The sequence below is a fragment of the Telopea speciosissima genome, chromosome 5, assembly GCF_018873765.1.
Source record: "Telopea speciosissima isolate NSW1024214 ecotype Mountain lineage chromosome 5, Tspe_v1, whole genome shotgun sequence".
Lineage (NCBI taxonomy): Eukaryota > Viridiplantae > Streptophyta > Magnoliopsida > Proteales > Proteaceae > Telopea > Telopea speciosissima.
The window spans coordinates 62,223,446-62,250,053 of NC_057920.1; the positions used below are offsets into that span (position 1 = coordinate 62,223,446).

The window sequence follows — 26,608 nt, forward strand, 5'->3', positions numbered from 1 at the left end:
AATCATGTGAAATTATGGAGCATCGATTCTCTAATGATAACACATATTACAATTTTCATATAAGTAACCATTCATTACTCTCCTTATAAATAAACATACAGTTTATACATGATTTTAGAATGAAGATAGAAATTAAATAATAAATAATTGCTCCAAGGGCACCAATCTTAGGTGTACATCTACATCCAAGTCACGGCCTCCAACACCACTTGATTCGCATCCAACGGTGCTCATCAAAGTAGTACCTCCTGTATAACAACTAAAAAGGGGTTGTGCAATGGGATTAGCTACGCTAGCTAGTGAGAGAGCAAAGGGGAATGCACATACATCATACAATCAATATCAAGCAGGATGATGCATGCTAATGTTAGATTCATTTTCCACCTGGCACAGAATTCTATCGGTCAAGTGTATGCCACTATGATAACTCGGGAGACATTGATGGTTACTTATCCTATCGCCCCAGTGAAACCTCAATTATCACGAGGGGACCTACACCGGTAGAAGTCATCATGACCACCTAGTGGCAGACCCCGATAGCCATCACTACCCTTGAGCTGGCCTCTCCCGCCTCCACAGCCATTAGGTGCTCAGACTATCCAACACATAAACCCCTGTTGGCAAGGGTCATAGCATATGGGAACAAGCATCCTAGCCACAAATATACTATATGCAAGTCCTATCGTCCCGAGAGGTATTCCGGGTGCATTAACGTCTCATTCCATCTAGTACCCAGGTACCAGCACGGCGCGACATATACAGATCAGGATGACATATAATAGTTTTCATAATTAAATAAATTGGGATTCCGACACCGGCACACCCGACACCGTAGCCCGATACAATGGTGAGAATAATATCACATTCATAACAGTTCACAATTGAATAATAATGCAATGCACATAATGCTTATATCTATATAATAACATGCTTAAGATTGCATATGATATATATTCAAACCCAACAAAGTCACCTAGAACTGACTCACCTAACACGGACGTCGTCGTGTGTGGTTGACATAAATCTCACTTTGATTCCCCGCTATCCATCGAGTTGGGTAGCCTAGGAATACAAAAACAATCATTAAAGCATGCATAGAAGGGTCCCATGTTAGGCCCTCAATGTAAAAATCAGATTTCAACCAAGACAGCACGAGCGGACTCACGGACGGTTTTAGCAGAGGCGAGTCCGTCTCTGACTCCGGTCAAGCCAAAAGGTAAAACAGAGCGAGCGGACCCATGGGCGGATCAACTTACTTGGATACGATCATGCATCTGTTCGACACCTGAGACACCCCAGAAAGGGAGTGGATCAATGGGCGGATGTGCTTCTTGGGTCCGCCTCTACATCCATTCAATCCCTGAGATATACCCGAGAGCAACTGGCCTCAGGCAGATGCAACAAACTTGAGTTTGTTCCTTCATTCGGGCAACTCAACACACAGGGGTTCTACTGAACGAATTGATAGGCGGTACCACGATTGGTGGATCCGATCGTTCGTCCGCCGGCAGCCTCTTTCGAGATTTCAGAGGGCTTTTGCTCTAGCTTGAAGCTTGGAGCACCCTAGTTCTTCAAGGTCAAGGGAGAGGTGTCTAAGCCTCCTTAGGGTCACTAGAACCTAGGTTCACTTCAAGGATCCAAGATCCTACAAGGATTGGTCTCACATTGGTCCAAGGGTTGGGTTCTATGGCTTGGGATCAAGGGTTCACCACAATGGCTGCAAATGCAGCACTTAGAGGTCTAGATTAGCTCCATTAGAGCTCCCAGTTAGGGCCAAGCATCACCTTAAGTTCCAAATGGAACCCTAGGTTAACCCAAGCTCAAGAAATCATGAAAATACAAAATGGAAACTGAGAGAGAAGTTCCAAGCTTGGAGTCTTACCTTGGTGAGATTCTCCTTTCAACCATCCTCTCCATCTCTTCTCCCCCTCTTTCTCTTCTCCCTTGGGTCCGGTCAGCTTGGGGAGGAGATGTGGGGCAGCCATGCATCTTGGTATGGCTTCCATCTTCTTCCCTTCCCCTCCTATTCCTCTCCTACTTCTACATCTTCTTCTTCCTTCCTCCTTCTCCTTCTTCTCTTATCTCTTCTCCTCCACTGTTTACTTGGGAGGGGGAGAGATAAGAGAATAAAGATTCTCTTATCCTTTTAAGGGTCAAATGGGCCTTAGACCATGTTTGGTTTAGGCACCCCCATACACTTAGTGGCCCTTAGGTCTTTAAATGGATTTTAGTTAGGTCTTAGGGCTTGTTTGACCTTAATCATAACCATTAGGTCCATTAGGTCATGATTGGGGTGTATCCTAACTCCATAGGACTTAATTGTCCTCTAAGGTCTGTTTGATTTTAGTTAGGGTATAAAACTCATTTATTCTTTAATTTACGCTTTGTGGGCCCACTTCGTGGCTCAATTAACCAATCAATAGTAAGGGTAGGGGTCCATATGGTCCAAAATTCCAATTATAATGTCTGGGACGCGGGGTGTGGGTCCCACAGGAAAATCTACCAAAAGAGCAAGTAACGGCACGGGTGGATCCTCGAGCGGACTCAGTACGAGTGGATTCGTTCATGACTCCGATGCTGCTGTCAGAGCCCAAACTTTAAGAAAAGTTGCGGGGCTTTGGCCCACACTTCCAGGGCTTCAAGGGGGTAATTATAATAATACTTTAAGTCTAAGGTTACAGGTGTTGGTCAGTGCCACCGTGGCATTGCCCTCTAGGTAAAGGCCTAAATGGCCTCGGTGTATAGGGGTATATTTGGGGTGCAGGTGTAACAAGAGTGATGTAGACAATTATCTCCACCCAATAGTTACCTGACATGTGGTACTATACGTAAAGGCGAGACTGAATTACACATGTGATCAGTGAGGATTTCCTAAACAAAAATAAATCAACAATATTGGTCTCCACAGTTGACACCTTATCACTTTTCTATTATGTCTCTCATGCATCTTCAAAATATCGCAGAGAGGGAAAGTCCCCCAAATTCGGGGATTCTATTCCTATAAGGACTCTTGTTAATTTAGAGTTACTTGACTATCAAGGGAACTAGACGATTAAATTTATAAATACTGCAGCAAGGGCAAGAGGAAAAGAATTCATAATCTAAATATACAATTACTCTTTTGTTTCCCCTTATTCAAATTTTGAATACTGACTTGATCGTCGGAGAGTCCCCCCGGAAGCCAGCTCCACTCCCTTACTCTCTAGTTTTCAGGTATCAAGATTGCTCGTGAGGAAGGAGACAGTTTTTGCCAGAAACATTTGGTGTTGTCTGTGGGAAACGAAGAGCATCTTTTATGTCAAAGATCCACCATGGTGAACACTAGAACAACAACGTGGTCGGTTCCTGATGATCATCAACCACAACCCAATCCCATCGCAGAGACTGATCAAGATCATATCCACTGAAGCCATGAATCCCAAAGCCACAACTGGCAGGACAACCCTCCGGCGGATCCACAGGCCGATGTCACCATGACACAGTTTAATGCGTTGCAAGTGTGGATACAACAACAAATGCAGCAGATGATAAATCTCCAACGACAAGCAGCCGGCATTGTTCTGCCTCCTCCATCCCCAGTGAAAACCACAATGAGAGCAAGGTCTCCCTCTCCCGATCACAGTGAGAACCACAGCAACTCTAGTGATCATCAGGGATGAACGAAGATTAAGTTTGTACTATTCACCAACCAGAAGGCAAAGTCTTAGATGACAAAGGGCGAACAAGCCCTGAATGAGCCTGTAGGTGAGTTGCATTACCAAATATAGGAAGCCTTAAAGAACCATGCAATCGGTCACGACTTCATTTTTGCCACTTAGAACGCCGCCAAGAAAGTTAAAGATGCCAACCTTGGACCATGGATCTAATGCAACTATGCAAGCATTAATTAAATAATAAAATATTAAAAGAAGGTAAATTTTGAATCAAATATGTATAGCATTCGTATAAAAATATTGGTTTAACAAGTAACCAGTATGGTGGGGCCCACATCAGCTGCCCTTTCTTCTTCTTTGTCGTCGTGAACACCACCGCCCCAATCCCTTCTCCCTCCCAACATTTCCCCATCCCCATTCTGTACAGCCCCGCCCCAACCCATCTTTTATCTCGATTGTGCCCCACCCTCTGCAGCATCACCCCACCCTCTGTCACACTGCCCCACCCCTGTTTTTCCTTCAGTATTTTGTGTGAAATCTCTGATTAGAACTTTGAACTCGAAAGAAAAATTCATAAGAAAAACCACCAAATAAAGATCTTTTTCTCTTTTTTTATTTTGTAAAACTTTGGAATCAGTATTATTAGGATCATTGACACCTTTTAATATTTCTATATATGGAAAAATCTTCTTGTAACCAATGCTGGTTACAATACTTTTTTAATAATCCCACACAAAGAAAATCCCCATCAAGATTAAAGGCCAAGCTTCCATTGTAATTATTAATACTTCACACACAAACAATTACATCAGAAAAATAAGCTAGATTCAAAAGAAACTGACAAGTATAGTAAATCTAAGCCAACAAACTCCTAGTCTATAGATTACAACATCTAAGAGAAAAAAAAATTTAAAAAAAAAAAAAAAAAAGACTCCACAACTCCTTCAGAATTCAATTAGAAAATAAGCCTCAAGTGCTTCACTCACTCTAACATGCGGCCTCAGCCCTTTTATCAATGCAACCATTTCAGCTTCTTGTGCCGCTGAAAAGCAAACATCTTTCCTCTCGATCACCTGCATAAAGAAGAAACTTATGAGTATAAAAACTGAAAACCTGAAAGCTCATGACCCTTTCTTCTTCTTCTTAATTAAAGCTAATTAGATCAACAATAATATGAAGCAATTGACATCCCTACGTACGTATCATGTGATATATCATAAAGGAGAAGACATCCTAAATGACAACTCAGTATATTCTTAAGACCCAAGAGGATCATAGCCACAAGCGATTATCCTCACAATACAACTCAGATATTTAGTCAGGAAACAATTAAAGACCCATCTATTTTGGGCCTCCCAAAGTACCTTACCATATAGATGAAAATAAAGATAGCTTGATTGTCTAAAGAGAAACGATTACCTTGTCATTCATTATTGCAAAGATCATCATTTGTTAATCAATAAACAAGCTGTCTCTATTTCAAGAGATGCATCAGAAATAGACCTTGTGGATGATTCGCATAGATGAAATTCAGTCTCAGTCTCTTCCAGATTATTCTGTAATGATGATTGCTCATATAACATTTTCAAAGAATCAAGCTCCTTTGCAACTTCCTTCATTGTCGGCCTATCTTCCCTTTTATCCTCTAAGCAGTTTTTTGCAAGCTTAGCAACTGCCAAGAACTGTTCTTTCTTCTCATCATTTACTATTCGCTCATCAAGAATATGAAAAAGATTCTCATTTTTAACTGAAGACACAAAATAATTTGCTAGGACTATATATTCCCCAGATCCTTTTGCTAGATATGGCATTTTCCCAGTCAAAAGCTCAGCTAGAACAACTCCGAAACTATAAACATCACTTTTATCAGTTAGTTGACTTTGTATGAGAAAATTCTGGGTCTATACTTACCCACGAGTCCCTTGAAATTTTGTTTCTTGAGTTAGTTCCAGAGGAACCAATCTTGAACATCCAAAATCAGATACTTTAGCCGTGTAGTTATCATCAAGTAGTATATTAGATGACTTGATGTCCCTGTGAAAGATGGGGACTGAATGAGAAGAGTGTAAATAGGCTAGTGCGATGGCTGTTTCTGCCGCAATTCTTAGACGATCTTCCCATGAAAGCACTTGATCATTCCTATGAATATGTTGGAAGAGTGTCCCTTTGGAGATGAACTCATAAACCAACAATGGAACCTCTGCCTCAAGGCAACATCCCAAAAGCTTCACCACGTGCCTATGATTGATTTGAGAGAGGATATCAACCTCATTTAGAAATGATATAATCTGGCCTTTGTCCATTATATTTGATCTCTTAATGGCAACTTCTTTGCCACCTGATAAGATTTCTCTAAAAACTGTACCAAACCCTCCTTTGCCAAGTATCCGTTTGTCATGGAAATTATTGGTTGCCTTCTCTAGCTCTACTATGGTGAAAATCCTGGCAATAACTTCAACCCCTTTATGCGAAGCTATTTGTTGCTTCAATAGCATACCTCCATTTTGTTGGAAGAACTTTCTTCTGAGTTTGATAAGTCGTCTTTTCTGAATTACCCAATACAAAAACCAAATGAAGATTGGTAGAACTAGAAAGCCAGCACTTATACCTGCACAAAAACAGATTTAGATGTATAATTTTACTTTTTAATCTAAAACTTGTTTTCAATATTGAGGATCTTATCTTATTTTATTTTATTTATTTATTTATTTTTGATAAGATGTTGAGGATCTTATTTGGCTAGAGTTGTGCAAGCCTACTAGTGGTGGGTGCTTATGCTTGCCCTGCCTCGGCAATGTTTTGTGAGGGCTTAGGATTGAAGCCTATACATAAGTTTCTAGCTCTAGACGTATGGTGTATTTTTTTTTTTTTTTTTTCTCTAATTAGAACTACTTAGAAGTGAAATAAAAAGAAAATTTTTTAGTAAATTATCTGCTTATTTTTATTTTACATGACCTTAGCTATAAATAAATGGAGCCATCTGGTTACAAGTGAAGGAAAATTAGGGAAAATGAAATTAATTTAGACAAAAAAATGGAAACTTATGTAATCACGATTGTGTATCTAATTCCAAAATATTTTCAACTATGGTGATTGAATTTAAAAAATAGACTTCATATTTTCCCTGGTTCAAATCAAATGAATTTGATTGACAAGTGAAGTACAAAGTAATTAATATGTTTACTAATTAGATTTTGACTTAGTTATACATTCATTTTTAGTAATGATTTGAAAAGTTTTCTTTTTTTTTTTATTGTTTAAATTTAATTTCCCTTCCTTTCGATTTGCTTCTAATGAGACAAAGTGCAAGAGAACAAAAAAGTTTCAAAGTATGAAAAAAATAAAAGGATGAAGATTAGTTCGTCCACTCATAGGATTTTCATCCTCTCAAAGTGCTATGCACTAACCAGTGCACTTTACTCTTGCATGCAACCGTAATAACATGGGCGGTGGAGTCTTTTTATCCTCTCAAGTGTTGGGTGGACTGTTGGATGATCAAGTGAGGTGCATTAGGTAGTGCAACACATTTGAGAGAATAAAAATAAAAAAATTTGGGCAATACCTGCAACCCCTTTATACGAAACCACTTGTTGCCACAATAGCATCTCTATTTTGTTGGAAGAACTTTTCTCTAAATTTGATGAGTCCAATACAAAAACCAAATGAAAACAAATATAATAAAGGGGCAGCTTTGCTCCGACACCTACACAAAAAACAGATTTAAATGTATAATTTTACTTCTTAATCCATAACATGTCACTAGGGATTTTGTTTGGGAAGAGGTGTGTAAGCTGACTAGTGGTGTGTAGTAATGCCAAACTTGCCTCGAGCAGGGCTTCAGACATAGGATCAGGATCCTCTCTAACAAGCGCGTCGCCCAAGGAGTGCCCAATGAGCATCCAACGATTGGGCTGGTTGGGTGTGCTGACTGCGCATGCTGGGATGTGTGTCAGCCCAGCCGTTGAATGTCTCATTGGACACTCATTGGAGAGGATCCGGACCCTCAGACATATGTTTAAGTCCATTAATTATTTGAAATGGGGTTGGCATATTAACATAATAAATTAAAAAATTGCCCTGATGACTTAGCCTAATTACTATGTCTTCATTGGGCTTAGGATTGAAGGTTGACATAAAGTGTGCAACTCTAAACTGTCAGTCTATTTATTTTTCATTTTTTTTCTGTTTTAAGGCTGCATTTGTTTCTATATAAAATCCAAATAATAAGAAAATTTGCAAGTAAAATCTATTTTTGTATACTTATTTTAACATCTCATTGTCATTGTACATGACTTTTATGAGTGGAATCATCTAGTTGATCACAAGTAGAGGAAAATTACAGAAATAAAATTAATTTAAACAAGAAAAAGGAAATTTTTGTAATCGTGACTGTGCAACTAACTAAAACTAATTTCAATAATGGTAATTAAAATTTTAAAATATATTTCTTATTTTCCTATTCAAATCGAAAGAATTTGATTGAAAAATGAAGTACAATTTACTCTAGAGATTTAGTAAATTCTTGAGTTAGTCACACACAGTCATTGAGTAATGATCTAAAATATTTTCATTTTTTTTATTATTTTGTATAAATCTGATTCTCCTTCCCTTCAAATAACTTACAATGAGAGGTAAAAAAGATGTTTAATGTTTAAAAAAGAGGAAAATAAACTTAAAAAGCAAAAAATGAGTGTTAACCTGCCCTCTAAGATCATGTAACAAAATGTTAGAAAGGTTAACAATGGGCATACACCATAATAAAGAAAAAAAGGGAAAAGATGTTAGATGAGGGCTCTAGGGTTAAGGATGTCAATTTAGAACCTGAGCCGAAACCGGATTTTTAAAATCAAACCAAAAAATTGGTTCAATTTTGGTTTTGAAAAATGAAATTTGATTCGCTTTGGTTCGGTTTTGATTTTAAGTAAAAACTGAATAGTTGAATTGAACCAAACCGGATTAAACTGAATAAAATCAAACTTGAATTGAATAAAATGAAACAATACCCAAACCAAAGTTTTGTAAGAACTGAAATTTCATAACTGTATAAAACTGAATTAGACCGAATACGTGAAAATCCCAAAACGAAACCAACTAACAACCTTACTCAAGAATGTTTAGAGCTCCAGATTTGCACTTTTGGTTTGAACTCCGGAAAGTACCCACCATCTTAAGCTTAATCTTAAGCACCAAAATTGTTGTTGGTCCGGAAAACCAACACTTGTGGTTCACTAGACTCGTGAGTCATGAATGGTTGTCCAAACCTAGCTGATCAAAGTATATAAACTTGGAATCGGATATGGGATCTGTCTCCATTAATTCTTATTAGGATCTAGATCAGATTTGGCCATAAATGAGGCAGAATTGGCCAGAAATCAAACAGAATTGATCAAACCCTAGAAAATGAAATCAAGAAGGCATACATTTCCACAGTTCTTTCAGATTTGGAAATTTTTAACTCACTACTCTTGTAAATCTAAGTAGAAGAGGTAAGTTTCATTGATGTTCTGCATATTTAGTGAGTAAGAGAAAGAGACATTGGCTAAATTGAAAGATCAATATCTGCAATCATGATCATTCCAAAATAAGATTTTGAGAATATTCAAGCATAATCAGGATCAGGATCAGTCCATTCTGATTCAAATAGGTCGATTCAACTAATAAATTCTGATATTATGTTTTGAACCATGGGACCCCACATGAACCACTTTATTAATGGATGGTTAGAGAATAGAGACAACCACTTGACCTAGCTAAATGTGTCCGGGTCCGGAGCAGTGAGAGAAAATAGAGAGAAGAGGCTGGTGTGGGCTATGGGCCCACTGGAGAACTGGTTGACTCAGTTGGAAGAAGAACTCGATCGAAACCTGTTGAAGCCACCGAGTTAACTCGATTTCCCAAGTTTCTGAGACGAGTTGAAGGGGGAATTTATAAAATTCATGGTTTCAACCGAAACTCAATGGTTTCGACTAGTTTCGGCTATATTTTGATAGTTTCGACACTTATGTCCATCGAAAATTGGAAAAACTTGGCTCGAAACTAGGACAAACAATATTTATGCCAGAAACCAGGACAAACATGTATTTATGCCTAATATCATTTATCATTTAAATATCATTTAAGTAAATGGTTTTGTATTCGTATTTCATTTACTTAAGATATTATTCATAAATAAGCAAATACCTCCTATTTGAATCCAATAAAAATAGTTAAAAAATCAAATTTCAAAAGAAAAAAAAGTCAACCCCCCAGTTCAAGAACGAAAACTGAATTTTTGATGGTAGGTGTAATTTTCTACTTTCTAATGTTAGGGATTTTCTCAAATCTAAAAATTTCATAAATCTTAATATGGTAAAACATTGCTAAAAATCAAAAGTACAGGAAAATATTCATTTGTTTTTCTGTCCAAAAAAACATTTTCATTCAGAGCGATTTTGACAGTATTCGCACACACCAAATTAACTTTAATTGGTACAAGAACCAGGGCAAAAAAACAATTTCTAGACGTCGAAACCAAGGTTCGAGTTAGCCTAGAGAAAATTCCTAGTTTCGATTGAGATATGATCGAAACTGAGACAAACTCGATTTCTGACTAATCAAAACCCGAGTTTTAGAATCTTGCTTGATTGTGACTTCCCCCTTTGGTCTCTCACTAGACCTCTCCATTAACATTAACAGTTCAATAGAAGGATGTGGGTCCCAAAATCTGGGAACAAAAAATAAATATGATATTACGTATCATGTGATTGAAATGTGACATCACAAATTTATGTTAAAAGGACATTGGTGGGTGATAAACTGATGATACTTGCAATAATGTATATTGGTGACTGAGGATTATGAATTTTGGTACAGCGACTTCCATTTATTGTGCCATCACCGTAGTAGCGTAGTGGCCAAGAGCAATTGTAACTCCCAATGGTGTTAGTGCAAGTAGTAGTCTCATAGCAAGGATAATTAGGTCCTTTTCGATCGCATTCGTTGATGTCTTTGGCAATCCACGATAAATACACAAACAATGAAAATTTGTTAGCTATATTAAAGTCAAAATTCCATAGTACACATGTATTTCTGATTTGAAGATGCTGACGTCATAGATGATCCCATTAATCTTACTCTACAATAACATATCATCAAAAATTTACTAGCCATGAAAAGTAATTTTTATATTTTTATTCTCCTGCTTGGTTTACGAGGTTCTCAAGAAAAAACAAGATTCTTTCAACTATCATGATGTTCGCTATTGGTGGTATTTAAAAGGTAGCTTGAATTAACTATTAGGTAAGGACAGCATAAATGTATACTTCAACACTCTATCGTTCACTTGATTTTTCTTTTGTGTAGCATTAAAGAAGAAGAAGAAATATCGAGAAAACCCTTGTAATGCACTTTTTAGGAGTCGAACACTTGACCTCGCTGCTCAGATATCATGTTGAAACTAGCAATTTGAATCCTTTGTAATATGATTATGGAATCACAATGAATTCAAATTGCTAGCAGTCTCAACAGATGATAAAGCCAAAGTGAACTGCACTAATTGATAATTCCAAGCTATCTACCATCAAAGTAAAGAGGGAGACCTTGGGAAACAAAAGGAATTATCTGCCGAATTAAGCTAATTTACCTTGGCATCCTACTTGAGGGAGATAAGGGTTGCCCTCAAAACCATCGTCGCAGTTACATCGATAGCCATAGGTGGGGCCATTGATAGAATCAGAGCAATAGCTATTTGGGCCACATGCGTAAGATTTCGGATCATGACCAATTGCTACTTCACATGCTTGATTCCCAATTGCCCAGTCGAACACCACTGGAAAATTCGATCTGTTCAATGTTTGAGTCGATAGATCTGATACTCTGAAGGTGAACCGGTTTTGATCGGCCAAGAAAGCAAAGCTGCAAGGGTTGAACTTGGAGTGGTCTTGTTTATTCTCAAGAGTCACGTACACACTTTTGAGGCCCAAAGGAATTGAGCTCTGGCAACAACCAATTCCAGAGCAAGACCCGTTTTTCACACTATCCATGCTTTGTGCACAGAGATACGCACCCACTCGTAAAATCCATGTCCCCATTCATCGTGCTTATGTAGGCAATGGTGTCGCATCCAATGGCTGTGAACTTGTTGCGACTGGCTGAAAACGTGAATGGGGATCGGGTCAGGTTGTACGTGTAGTCTCTACTACTTTCCGTTCCGGTTCCATTGCTTGTAGCATTGAAGCATTTATAAGCATAATTTTTACCCCTCACTACGAGTTGAGCTTCCAATAATGATATCTCAACAACCTCACGGCTACCATTTCCTCGATAGGCTTTGAGGGGGCTGCCTGCATCCAAGGCCTTGCATGTTATCAGATAACCAGGATCCCTGAAGCAACCTTCTTTGACATGCACCAAATGGGTAGGGTATGCTCATATTTCCACATTTTTCTAAGCAACCCGGCAAGGCTAGTGGTGGAACTGCCATGGCGCCTATGGAAATTAATGACAAAAGACTAACCAGTATCGAAAGATTTAGAACCAGTTGTGCTACACTTTTCTTTTCCATCTTCCCTAGCTTGGATGTGTTTGTTGGTAATCTGAAAAAACGCCTCTCTTCCCCCTCCCCCCTCCTCCCTCCCCCTTTTATGATCTCTTTAATTTTTTTTTAAGGGTTAATCAAGAGCACAAGTGGACCCTCTGAGTCAAGGTAGGATCTGTCCTGGCCGGCGATTTTTTCACTAGTGATCTTAATTAGGACATTTTTATGTGGCAATTTAATTATTTATAGGTGAAATGTTTTCTATCCAGGAGCACTTACATGTGGCCCGGGCCAGTGCTAGCTCCCATGTATGTATCTATCTATCTTTCACATCCTCTTATGAAATGACATCTCTACCCCTTATTGGCAGAGAAGAGAGATCGACCCAAGGAGCAACAATGACAACTTTTCTTCCTGTGTATGTAAAAAAACCAGTGAGGAATCCATTTTGTTCGGTCATAGGTTGGTCCAAAGAATGAGAGTCAGCATTCTTAAGGCTTCGTTTGTTTAAAAGGGTTTATGGGGTGAGAGAGTTGTGAGATTACTGATGGGTGGGTCCCATGTGCTTGGAAAAGTAAAAAGTTGATTGATTACTATACTATTCCATGGGAAAGTTACAAAATCACACATATTTCGTAGGACTTTGTTAAACCAAGGAGTGGGAAAATTATGGGACATGTAATGCCATGTCAGCAGACAATGGTAAAGATTATGTTCCTTCCATTATCTCAATATTCTCATCCCTTTACAAACAAATAGCCTGGGTTGGGATTGTTGCAATGCCATATTAGTATTTTACCACAATTTTCCCACCCCTTGCAAACTATTCCGCTAAACAAATGAGGCTTAAGGGAGTTCTTCCTCAGTAGCTTAGTGGTAGAAGGGTAGGCATATAAGCCACGCTCCTGGATAGAAAACATCTTTCCTTATTTATATAGGGAAATGAAGCATACACCACCCTTTTGCAGATTCCAATATACACTTTTCACATAATAAACATGGGGTTTACACTAACACTCTCCCTTCTATTCTAACATTGGGACCCTGTATGGATGATTCTATTATCCAAACTCTCATTGGTGTATTGTGCATTTTTCCTTACACTAGTGTCTAAGAAAACCTTTACCCATTTATATATTACTATTTTTGGTGACATTAAACAATGCAATATTATTGGAAACGTTTTGGCCTCGAATCGTTTGTCCAATTCTTTTTCTAACAAAATGTGTGTCACTCGTTCCCATTAGGTTCACCAAATCATGTGCTCACATAATCACATAATTGACAAATAGGTCATGTCATGTAATGAGTAGCGACAGAGCCTGGAATAGGTGGATCGCCCCTCCTGATGGTGTCATGAAGTTCAATGTAGATGGAGCCAGCAGTGGTAACCCAGATAATACTGGGATAAGTGGAGTCTGTCGAGATCACAACTCTAATTTTATTTGCAGTTTTGCTCACGGAATTGGGAGAAAGTATGCGCTTGCAGCAGAGGCCTTAGCAATCCGGAAAGCTTTGCAAATGGCTGTTGCAATGGGTTTCAACAGGCTCATTATAGAGAGCGATAATTGGCTTGTGGTTCATCTCTTCAACAATCCTTTGCAAGTCCCTCCATGGAGATTTGCTACCGCTATTGAGGATTGCACTACTGTAGCCCAACACTTTACTTCAGTTACTTACCAGCATACCCTTCGAGAGGCAAATGCGGTTGCTGACTGTTTAGCAACGCTTGGATCTACTACCCAATCTCAATTGGCCTGGACTTCTTCTCCCCCCCCCCCCCCTGTGTATTTTCTTACCATTGTACTTTGACTGGTCTGGAACTTTGTTCCAGCGTCAATAAATCTTGTTATAAAAAAAAAAACAGAGCCTGGAAGGTGCCAGTGAACCTTCTACTTCAAGACAAAAAACCATTATTCTTTAATTTAATTTTCATAAGACCACCTAGAAGAGGGATCACATTAACCATTAGATAACCATTAGATCCTTTGGGGGGGGTGTCTTTCTACCAAAATAAAATAAAAATGAAAGAAAGAAAATGCCATTAAGGTGTTTGCGATGCGCTGCTCGCCCAAACATAGTGACATGCGAAATGATCATCCCATTTTTGAGAAATTATGTCCTTCTATTGGGGTGCGGAGGTAATTTTATGTATTCCTATATCGGGTTGTAGAGTAGCGCACCACACACCCCAGGTAACATTTAAAAAAAAAAAAAAAATCTCTCCCTTTCTTTCTTTCTCCCTGCGTGTGTGTTTCGTCACCATCGAAGCAAAAGGAAAATGGACGAGACGTTTGGAAAATCTCATGATGTCACTCTCATTTCAATAAGTTTGGGAGATATTTTACGATCCCTCAATCAATTATTAGAAACGAAAAAACAAACATAGGGTTCCTAACTTCGTTTACGATGGTCGATGGTAGGGTGCGTCAGTGGGTCCATACTACATATTGGTAGAAACCTTTCAATAAGTTTGAGAGATATTTTACGATCCCTCAATCAATTATTGGATGTGAAGTTTCTTTGTATCTTCCCTATCTTGTGGGAAATTGATGGTTCTAAGAATTGGTACCAAACAAGGTTTTAAAACTTCGAATTGAAAATGGAATCGGTCAGAGAGGATTACAATTCCAGTTGATCTGAATTGGTTTAGAAATCCAGAATCTAAGTTATTTTATGGTGAAAATCGAATAGGTTCAAGAATAAAAAATCGATCCAATTCAAGATGGATTACAAAGAAAATGACTAGGAATCGGTTGAATCGATTCCAATTCATGAAGCAACAATTAGGAACGGTGGAAATCGAGATCGGTGTCAGTCGATTCCTATCCAATCGGCTAATTCATTGATCCAATTCCTGATTTTTCTAATTGTTGCCGTCAAGATCCGTCAGGTTGAATCATGCACACCAGAGAGTCCAAAGAAGACATAGAGATGACCTGAGAGAGAGAGGGGGGAAAAGGGAGAAGAACTCTTCAATACCTAAGTTAGATCTCAGAGAAAACAATAGTTATGGAGATAAGACAGGAAGAATAATAGGCTTACGATAGACAAACAGGCCATTTCATGTAATGAGTAGGAATAGAGCCCGGCACCTTCTACTCCAAGACCAAAAACATTATTCTTTAATATAATTTTCATAAGAACACCTACAAAGAGGGATCACATTAACCATTAGATAACCATTAGACCCCGTGGGGGTCTTTCTACAAAAACAAATATAAAAATAAAAGGAAAAGAATGCAACTTAGGTGAGTGCAGTGCGCTGACCCTATACACCAGATAGTTAAATGCAAAATGACCATCCAATTCTTGGAAAATTCTTTTATTTTATGTCAGCAGTGGTCATTTTATATGTCTCTATGTCTGGGCATAGGGACAGCGCATCATACGTATTCAAATAACGTTCTTTTTTTAAAAGAAAATAATAATAATAAGTTTCTGTACAAGAATGGTGGTCTACGCCAGTATTTCCAAGTTTCCATTTCTCTTGTCAAAACAAGGGGCGGAGATTTTTTTCATATAGTAAAAAGATAACTTTCACCCACAAAAAAAAATTAGGCTTTTTCTCTTTCTTTCTCTATGCGTGTGCATCGCCACTATCGAGGCAATAGAAAAATGGCGACCACCTTAGAAAAACCTCATGATGTCACTCCCATTTCGTACGCAAAATATGTCAGGACAGCGCACAGACAAAGGAAAAACGACAAAAAAACAAAGGGTACCTAACGTTGTTTTTGATGAGCGATGGTCTATGGAGCGTGCGTATTCACAAAAAAACAAAGATGGTAGGGTGCGTCAGTGGGTCCATACTCCATACCGATAGTATTCTTTTCAATAAGTGTTTTTGTTTTTTTTGATAAAGTCAATAAGTGTTTTTTGATAAGACCTTTTTCAATAAGTTTGAGAAATATTTTACGATCCCTCAAATCAATTATTAGAAACGAAAAAAAATAGAAAGGGCACCTAACTTTGTTTACGATGGTCCATGGTAAGGTGCGTCGGTGGGTTCATACTCCATAGTCCATAGTAGTAACTCTGTTAGTTAAAAGTTAAAACACGTTTAAATGTTAAAATGCTAACAAAATGAGGGTCCTTATCGCCCTAGTATTGGGGGTGCTATGCGCATTGTGCGTTGCAGTATCGTCCATGTGTGCACGGTGAGGCCCACTGTGCACACATGGGTGGTGCTGCACCGCACGATGTGCACAACACTACCCCCAATACTAAGGACGATAATTTTCCATAAAATGGTGCACCATTTTTTTTTTGTCATTTTAAATGTGAATTATCGAACTGTTTTGAAAAAATTGAGAAAAAACGGGTTTGATTGAATAAACGTTCAAAACGCGTTGTCATTTTTCATAAATGAAAACTTTAATTGTATTTATTAGATGGTTTGAGTAAACCATCTATATAAAAAATAATAAAAAGCACATTCCCTCATGATGAGATGCCAAGTTGTCACTAATTCATGTAGAGTGAGAGTGACTTCCATGTCTAAGGCACTCTTTGACAACATTACTAGTGTTTCTGTGCCGTTTTTGACTAAAAACATATTTTGGTGTTACTGTTATCAAAATGACGTTACTAACTTCCAAAAAGGTGTTTGATAAACCTGTTCCAGAAACGTATCTAGAATACTATTAATACTGAAAGGAGTTTGATAAAACTCGTTTCTATAACAGTTTTGTATTGATTAATATAAATTACAAAATTTACATTTTTACTAAAATACATATAAAATCATGGATGGTGGTAGGACATTAAAATTTATTAAAAATCTAAATAAAGTGTATATTAAAAAAAAAACACTAATAGGTTACTATAAATTATAAAAATACTATTAACACTATAAATTATAAAAGTTTATGGATCGATTAGACATACAAAAGTTTTAAAGAATATAAATAAGAAATGTCTCATTCGTTGTTGCATCTTCAAAACTGGAGAAACAACAAAATTCATTCAAACTATCAACAAAAAAAGAAAAGATAAAAAAAAAAAAAAACACACAGAGAAACAAACATTGTATGATGCTCATGATTGTCTTTTATGAACAGTTGAATAAAAAGGGTCATGGTGGATTCGAACCACCATCCCCTTGAAACATGCTTGACACGTCTTCATGTTCCAAGTGCTCTACCAATTTGAGCTAAAGACCCAATAAGTAAAGTTTAACATTTACAAGTGAACATGAGACCATGCCACAAACCATGCTTCAATGATAATACCCAATTGAACCAGGGCCAAATTAGTTCGAGTTTTCAATAACCCAATGTTTTTGTACAATTAATGTGAAATTAAATGAATCTCCACTAACTAAAAAGAACACTAAAACAAAGCCTTGTATTAAGCCTTTAGCTACGGTTTTATTTCATCTTTTTCCGCATCTAAAAATAGACATGTAGATATGAGATAAAATGCTGCTGAATGGAAAGGTTCTCCATCTTATGAAACAGGCAAAAAAATACTTTCAAAAAACAACCTTAAGCGTTGGAAATGAAAACCGAACCTACAACCCCTCCTATAGAAGGGTTTCTAATTACCGCCTATATATTATGTTATTTTAATAAAAAGTAAAACCCATACACAACAAGGAGAGATAGGAACCTTACTCGAGAACCTGAGCTGCTCTGGCGATTTGCTGCTCTTTTTTAAAGTCCGTTTGATAATATTATGAGAAATAGTTTCTGATGTATTTTCATTCTGAAAAACGAAAAAATACCTAAAAACCGTTTACTAACGAAGTATTTTTTATGACTATTTTTTAAAATAAAAATTAAAATTTAAGCTTGCAGAAAACTTTTGACAGAACATTTCCAACATTTTTTTTTCATTTATCAGCACAAAATTGCAAACTTGTTCCTGATAAACTTGAAATCCATGCCTAATCACTCGCTCTCTCGCTGTCTTTGTTTTTCTCTCTCGCTCTCTTGCTCTCTCGCTGTCATCTGGCGTTTTTACTTGCAACTCTTCTGACTGTTAAGGTGGCGCTTTCTCTTGAAAAAAGAGAGGTGTTGGCTTATCTCATCTCTTGTACCGGAAACTCGTCGGACGGTAGAAGAAACGATCAGAACCAGAAGGTTTTTGTTGCTAGTGGTAGCGGTGGTGATCATCGTGCTTCGTTTAACTGCAACTGTTTCAGGTGTTATATGAGTTTCTGGGTTCGATGGGATTCTTCACGTAACCGTCAACTCATTCACGAGATCCTTGATGGCTTCAAAGATCGGTTGCTGCAACAGAGAGTTAACCCTAAGAACAAAAGAGAGAGAAAGAAAAGAGGTGGTCACGGTTGTAACAACGATGTGAAGCATTTTGGGGAGAGTTCGGTTGTCCGGCATGAGATGGATGAGTTGGATGCGGTGGTGGTGGTGGTGGTTGCGGAGGAGAGGAAGTGGTGGAGAAAGGATCAGTAAGGCGCTTCGTGAGTTTTATTGGGGAGAGGATTTGGGGCATTTGGAGTCCATGAAAGAAAGAAGGGATGAATTAGATAATAGAAACAAGGTAGGTGGAGCTCTTCTGTGTTCCTTAAAATTAAGGATGTTCTTTTCTTCTTTAAATGTCTCCCAATCTTCAATCCTTCCCCTTTTGTATTACCCTTTTTGATCATGTAAAAAAGAAATGGGTAATTTTGAATTAATATTAGCTTTTCTTCCCGGTTCGAGAATGAAGTTATTATCCATGCCTTAATTTATATTTCAAATTGAAACTTGGAATGAAGATGGTCTGGTTCTTGATGCCCTTTGCAGTTCAATCAATAATAAACCCATCTCAGATCGATTGTTTTTCACTTCTCTTCTAATTTGTTTCTTTCTTCCCCTTTTTTGGTTCTTATTTTCTTTCCATCATATAAAAGGATGGATTTTTTTCTGTTAAAACTCTGTTTTCAGATGAAGCAAAACCTGCAACTAAATCTTCTTCTTCTTCTTCTCCTTACCCCTCAAGGGCCTCAAGCCCTCAACTTTATAAAACTTTGTTAATGGTTAGAGTTGGGAGTTAAAACCCATTTCTCCATGATCTGTGCTACATACGCACAGTTTGATCTTTAAGCTTTTGAAGTTGCAGTTGGAATTTGGAAAAGATGGGTTTGGTTATAGTGCAGTTGTTGGGGATGTTTGGAAAAGTCTTGAGGAGTGGAAACGTTTCCAAAATAGGTTTACCAAGCAGGTTAAAAACGGTTTCTCAGCACAGAAAATGAAAAAACTGATCTATTATTTCTCAGCATATAACTAGAACAGAAACACCCATAAGGTTATCAAGCGGGCACTAAGTTGTTTTTTAGGTTTCCGTTAGTTCATGGTCACCGGTGCCTCTACTTCTGGAGCACCCAATGCACTTCCCCCCCTCCTCCCCCTCCCCCTCCCAATATCGATGATGGTGGTGTGAGGACTGATCGGCAACGGTCTTGGGTTAGCAGCCTATTCCCGGGTGGGCAGATAAAAGATGGATCTGATGACTTTAACCATCAATGGTTGATGGGAAGAAGGTGGCGCATTGCAAAACTGACGACATTGCGGCTGAAAAGGATCGATGGGAATTTGCTTTAGTAGGCTTTGTTTTTGGACCAAGACCTTCATTTTCTTCTATGAAACGATTTGCCATGGAGAAGTGGGCGCATGTCGGCGAGGTCAAATTTTTTGGTCTAGACAACGGAATTTTCATCTTGGAATTTTCATCTTTGATTTTCAGGGGACAGAACTAAGTCGTCAAATCTTAGATGAAGGCCCTTGGACTTTGGGTAATCATCCTTTAATTTTATGACCTTGGTCTCCGGAGGTCTCGCTAACCAAAAGGGAGGAGACTGAGCTCCCTCTATGGGTTAGACTCTATGGCCTAAATTTGCACTTCTGGGGTGCTACTTTTTTGGGGCAAATAGCCAGCGTGCTGGGGAGACCTATCTGCGCTAATTGTCAGACCTCACAACGGGAATGACTTTCGTTTACAAGGTTCTGCGTTTCCATTAAGGCCTCAGATGGTTTACCCTCTTCTATTCCCATTGCTTTGGATGATGGAACAATCCCGGAACAACCAGTGGAGTACGACTGGGTTCCCCCGCTTTACTCCACTTACAGTATTTATGGCCATACAAATAAGTCTTGTCCGAGAACGGTGGAGGCCCCATCTAACAACCAAGGAGAACAACAACATGTTGCAATGTAGGTTGAGAATCAATGGCAGACTTCTAGTCAACGCTATGGACCAGGGAAGAAGATTCTCCCGTCGGAATTCAACTCCACTGCTGCTCAAGGCAAGGTTGCGTAGTCTCTAGCCATGATTGCGTCGACTCCAGTGGTTGCTTCATCGACAGTTACAACTACAAGGGGTAAGGGTGTATCGTCACCTATAGTTGTTGTTGCATCAAGAATTGGGCCGGAGTGACTTGTTCTTGCAATACAGAGTTAGCAAGAGAGGGTTGAGAGTATGGTAGAATAGGGTTCTCCATATTGAGAGCATGAGTGTAACTTTTGTTGGCAATTGGCTTTCATGTACAAGTGGGAGATTGTTGGAATTGTGTGTCCATTAAACCCGAATTATTAAATTATTGAATTTAATTGTTACATTTTATTATTTTATTTGGGCTTATAAGAATGTTCCATAGGTCTTTACCTAAAACTTGTCTAAACTGAGAACGGGACTGGACATCCTGTTTATATGGTTTTCATATCGCATGTCACGAGAAATGGAGATTTCGGTGCATGGATGTGGGTACACGTCGAAAATGTGTATAGACGAGAATCTGGTACGTATATCTTATGTACTGCTACTGGTTGTGTGTGTGATATACTTACCCGCCACTCGATGGCCCTTTGACCTGAGAGATTCCATTTGTTGTAGTGTGGCATTACGAATTTTGGTAAGCCAATGGTTGATGTCCAATCAGACTATAAACCGGTGCACTGGATTCGTGATCCTGCATTGTAAGCAAAGGGTTTCTCAACATGAGGATGAATTCTACCCAAGTCCCTAACAAGTGGCATCATAATCAAGTTATGGTAGGGTCAAGACGTGGCAAGGCCAAAATAGGGACAGTTAGAAGTTTTGAATTGTTGGAATTCTTCCCTATCTCATATTGCTGATAGGGTCTTGTATTTATAAATATATTGTGTAACAATAATTTGAATGTACAACGGTGTTTACATTTGAAAAAGAGATTGAGTTTGTTTCAAACTCTTATCTACTAAGTTGGAGGAACTATCAACGATCTAGAGTCCTGATAACATGCGCTGACTTGATCAACTCAGAATTCGAATTTGAATTGGGTTTATCCATATCCTCTTCCGTTATAGGGACAAAGCCATGGTGTGAGAACCTAATGTGCCTTTGAGAATGAAGTCAGAGAAGATTTTCAATGCTCTCACATTGAGGAGGTGATGGAGAAGGTCTCAGTAACTCCTGCATGGAGGGGGAGATTGTTAGAATTCTACACGAAAAGCGGAAGTAATAATCCCACATCAAAAGTGAATAGCCTGATGTAAAGACGTACTTATGGGTATTTGCGCACTCTCCTTTATAATGCCTGGTTTTTTAAGATGTGTTTTACCACAGTCCCCACAACTCCCTAACATATTGATGTCCTTAAATTTTCATACCCAATTGTGGAAAAAAAATAGAAAAAGAAAAAATCCATTGGGTGGAAAAGGAGAAGCTGAAAATGAAACATCAGATATGCAAATTAAAAAAAAAAAATAAAAATCCAGAGGCATCTTTGGTTTCGTTTAGTGCATAGGATTAGGAGTAGGCATCTTTGGTTTCGTTTAGTCCACCCATCTTTACTTTTATATAGTGGTAATTGTAGACTGCTTTTTCTTTTTCTAAAAGACTTTTGAGGGATCCACACGCTCGGATGATTAAAGATGCAATGATGCTTTCACAGGGAGAAAATCGGTGAATCCCATTGACTGACTCGACCTTTACATCTCAAGTCTTTGTGTTTTATTTAGTTTCCAAAGACTCCATCCGGTTCAGTTCGATCACTTGCAAGAGTTGAGAGTCCAGTAGAGAGAGAAGGAAGGATGGCTGAAACAATTCTTGTGAATGGTGTTGGGGAAATCTTGAAGGTGCTGATCTCTGTGGCTACCCAAGAGATTGACCTCGCATGGGGTGTGAAGGAAGATCTGGAGAAGTTGAGAGACACCTTGACTTATATCCAAGCATTAGTGCAGGATGCTGAGAAACAACAAGTAGAAAAGAAGGATGTGAGAGAACTTCTGAGAAGGCTTAAAGAAGTAGCTTATGAAGCTGAAGACGTATTGGATGAATTTTATTTTCATAAAGTACGACTTCAGGTTTCCACAAACAAGGTATGCCCCTTCTCCTCATCCTTCATTAATGTTGGTTTTCGTCTTCGAATGGCTCATAAGATTAAGGACATAAACAAGAAGTTTGATGAAATTAAAAGAGACTTGGATTTTTTCAAGATTATTAAGGAATCTGTGACAGCAAATCTTCAGAACAATAAAACCCCAGAAACCTTTGCTTTTGTAGCTGATTCCGAGGATGTTATTGGAAGGGAAGATGATAAGTTGAAGATAAGAAATAAGTTAATTAGCAGCTCTGACACCCAAGAGATACTTTCAGTCCTTACCATAGTTGGAATGGGAGGGCTTGGAAAAACCACTCTTGCCAAATTGGTCTATAATGATGATGAGGTAACCAAGTATTTTGATTCAAAATACTGGGTACATGTCTCTACAGATTTTGAGCTGAAGAAAATTTTAATACAAATCACAGAAGCCATTACCCGTGATACTTGTCAAATATCATCCCTTGATGTGATTCAACAAAATCTGAGAGAAAAATTGAATGAGAACCGATTTTTGCTTGTGTTGGATGATGTATGGAATTGTGATGCTCAGAAATGGGATATGCTTAAGACTTCCTTAAGCATTGGTTCTAGGGGTAGCAAAATCATTGCTACTACTCGTAGTGATGAAGTTGCATCAATCATGGGCGGTTCACTTCAAACTTACCATCTTCAATGTTTAATAGATGATGAATGCTTGACGATTCTTAAGAATAAAGCATTTGGAAATGGAGGGATCCAAGTGACTCCAGAAATGGAGGCTATTGGAATGGAAATTGCAAAGAAGTGTGAAGGTTTACCTTTAGCTGCAAAAGCATTAGGAGGCATAATGCGTAAAAAAATAGGTGAAAAAGAATGGGAGTCAATAAAGGATAGTGAAATTTGGGCTTGTCATAAAGATGAAATCCTTCCTGCACTGAAGTTGAGTTACGATCATATGCCATCATATTTGAAACAATGTTTCTTATATTGTTCAATATTTCCTAAGGGTGAATATATCTTTAAAGATCGGCTGATCAAACAATGGATGGCCTTAGGGTTCCTTCACTCGTCATCATCATCATCACCATCATCAATAGGAGATGAAAGGGTTCTACCAAAAGAAAAAAAAGGAGCTAAAAAAAGGGCAATTGAGGAAGAAGATATTGGAAATGACTACTTCAACGAATTGTTATGGCATTCCTTTTTCCAAGATATTGAGAAAGATGATTTTGGTGATATAATCAAGTTCAAGATGCATGGACTTGTATTTGATTTGGCACAATTTCTTTCAAAGTCTGAATGTGTGATTGGTGGGGCTGAAGAATTAAAAAACAACTCTAGTGTTTTTCATTTAAGGCTGTCTCTGGATCGAGATATAAAAATGATTCAAAAGGACTTACGTAAGGCAAGGAATTTACGTTCATTGCACTTGCTATGCACAATAAAAAATCCACCTTCCATTGATGCCCTTCACATTTTGTTCAAGAGAGTAAAGCGCTTGCGTGTGTTAGAAATATCAAATTGTGGAATCAAAGAGTTACCATCCTCCATTAAGATATTGAAACACTTAAGGTACCTTAACCTCATGGGCAATCCAATTGAAGCATTACCTGAATCTATCACTTGCCTTTACAACTTGCTGACATTGAACCTTTATGATTGTCCTCTAAAAGATCTCCCCAGAGAGATGAGGACATTGGTTAACTTGAGACAACTTTTAGTAAACAAGAAAGGTGGAAGTTGGAGTCAAATGCCATTAGAGCTGTGGAGATTGTCTGAACTCAATGAATTAGAGTCATTTATTGTGGGCCAGAATGAGGGACAGAGTATCAATGAAATCCAATACCTAGAGCTTCGAAATTTTTTATCCATCTACAATCTCGAGAATGTGAGAAATAGAAAGGAAGCGGAAGAGGCGGAATTAATGAAAAAAAAAAATCTTGTTGGGTTGGGGTTATCATGGGGAAGTTGTGATTTGGGTGATGACAAAGACGATGTATTGCAAGCACTTCAACCTCACTCAAATCTGAAAAAGCTGTCAATCAGAAACTATGGAGGTGTAAAATTTCCTGGATGGATAATGAGTACCACCAACTTGGTAAAACTCTATCTACACAATTGTGAGGGATGGGAACGTGTCCCACCATTTGGACAATTACCATTTCTTAAGGTTCTAAGTGTAAAAGGAATGAAGAAGATGAAGAGTCTTGGCACCGAGTTCTATCACGGGGACAGTAGTAGTAGTGGTAGTAGTCAAACTGCCATTACTGTAACAGCATTCCCGTCTTTGGAAGAGTTTTCTCTTGGAAAGATGCCCAGCTTAGAAGAATGGGTGGAACCTCAAGCTTCTCTTCTTTCCTTCCCTCGCCTTGAGAGGATATCAATAGAAGATTGCCCAGAGTTGAAGATCCTGCCCAGCCAGTTTCCTTTGCTTAAACTACTCAAAATCAAAAAAAGCAATGGTATATTGCCAAGATTAGTCGTGCAGGTACCCTCTCTCACCAAACTCTTTATAGATGATGTTTCTGAGTTGAAGTTCTTGCCCCAAGGATTATTGCATGACAAGATCCAAGAAATAGATATTCGGAAATGCCCAAACTTTGAAGCAGTTATTGAGCCAGTCGAGAAGAGTGTGCAAAAGCTTCCATCATCTCTTGCACTCCTAAACATTAGTGATTGCCCTTCCCTAATGTCACTGCCAGATCTACAAGGCCTGCACTCCATTCGGAAATTCTATTTTGTAAGGAATGAAAAATTCACTGGCTTACCAGAGATTCAACACTTCCGCACCCTTGAATTTTTGAGTATTGGTGGCTTTTCAGAGGAGCTGGAATCTTTTCCTAACTTAGAGCATCTCAAACAGTTGGCATCCCTTCGAACTTTAGTTCTAATTGGCTGGTCCAAGCTTACTTCTCTCCCGGACCAACTTCAAAGTCTCACCCAATTAGAATATTTGGGAATACATGACTTTCATGAAATTGAATCTCTGCCGGAGTGGCTTTGGAACCTTTCTTCACTTCGAACGCTGCGTCTTAAACAGTGCAAGAAACTAAAGTATCTTCGAAATGAGCGAGGACTGCGATGCATCACCGCTTTGTATGTTGAAGGTTGCCCCTTTCTCGTAGAAGGATGCACCAAGGGAAGACGCAAGGAGTGGTCAAAGAATGAACACATTCAATTTGTCCAAATTGATGGCCAAGTTATAAATCCATTGAGTCTTTCTTCGTCAGGTTAGTCATTTACTTATTGTCTCTATTTTCCTCTGAACAATGTCATTCCCAATCAGTAATTCCTGGTGTTCTTAGTCATCTACTCATCGTCTCTATTGTCCTCTGTATCATATCATTTCATAACTGGAGATTCATAGTTTTCTATTCATCTAACTCTTCTCTTTGTTGCCAGGTTAAATGCAAAAAGATGGTGAGTTGGACTACAGCATACTTTCGTTGATTTTGTTTCCCTTTCCCAAGCATGAGTCAATTTAATTTGGTAATGCATCTTTTATCTTGATTTCTGGGAGGTCTTGTCTAGTGTGACTATTGAACTCTGTTCCCTTGACTCTTCAATTTATGTTTGTTTCCATGCCTTGTTGGGTTTTCAAAAGTTGATAAAAAAAAACGAAAGGGATATTCGGCCTTTTATTACACTTTCTATCTCCCCTAACCTAAAATTTTGACTTTTTATTTCATATTTATTATGTTATGGCAGACTGCATCATATGCAAGTTCAGCATTTATTTGGTTTGGATCTCCCACATGAAAATTTTGCTTTTCACTTTCAAAACCATCATTCTCTGCTTTGTTCTAGTCATTCTGAACTGCTCCAAAAGAACATTGCTTAATGAGCCTATATGATAATTAAATTGCTAATCTCATTCAAATGATTGGAAAATTTGTTTCTCTAGTATTCTTCTATAACATCTTGTCCAAGAGAGAGCTTCAATCAACAAGACAGAACCAACATTAAGTTGCTAACCTCATTTCTAAGAATCAAGGATTGTTAGTTATGTTAACTAGGTAACCTCATCTTTCAATTGGGAATGCAATCTAGGATACAATGCATCCAAAAGCTCTCTGTATCCTAGGTAATACATCTTGGATTCTTAATCTAGGATTGAAAATCCTGGATTACATTCCAAAAAGCCCTCAAGTA

The 26,608-nt window shown here is 38.3% G+C and overlaps 1 protein-coding gene and 2 pseudogenes across 1 annotated transcript; 2 read left to right on the forward strand and 1 right to left on the reverse strand.

The window, feature by feature from the left end:
• Window positions 1-5,098: 5,098 nt before the first annotated feature.
• Window positions 5,099-11,722, reverse strand: LOC122663215 (annotated as a pseudogene).
• A 1,751-nt stretch (window positions 11,723-13,473) lies between these two features.
• Window positions 13,474-18,728, forward strand: LOC122663216 (annotated as a pseudogene).
• A 3,456-nt stretch (window positions 18,729-22,184) lies between these two features.
• Window positions 22,185-25,945, forward strand: LOC122663217 (putative disease resistance protein At3g14460). The gene is made up of 2 exons (XM_043858912.1): window positions 22,185-25,686; window positions 25,859-25,945. The coding sequence occupies exons 1-2, from the start codon at window positions 22,185-22,187 to the stop codon at window positions 25,861-25,863; spliced, it is 3,507 nt and encodes a 1,168-aa protein (XP_043714847.1). The 3' UTR covers window positions 25,864-25,945.
• The last annotated feature ends 663 nt before the right edge of the window (window positions 25,946-26,608 follow it).

What these genes read in the sequence shown, in the direction of transcription:
- LOC122663217 (XM_043858912.1), top strand. Translation starts at nt 22,185, where the DNA reads ATGGCTGAAACAATTCTTGTGAATGGTGTTGGGGAAATCTTGAAGGTG.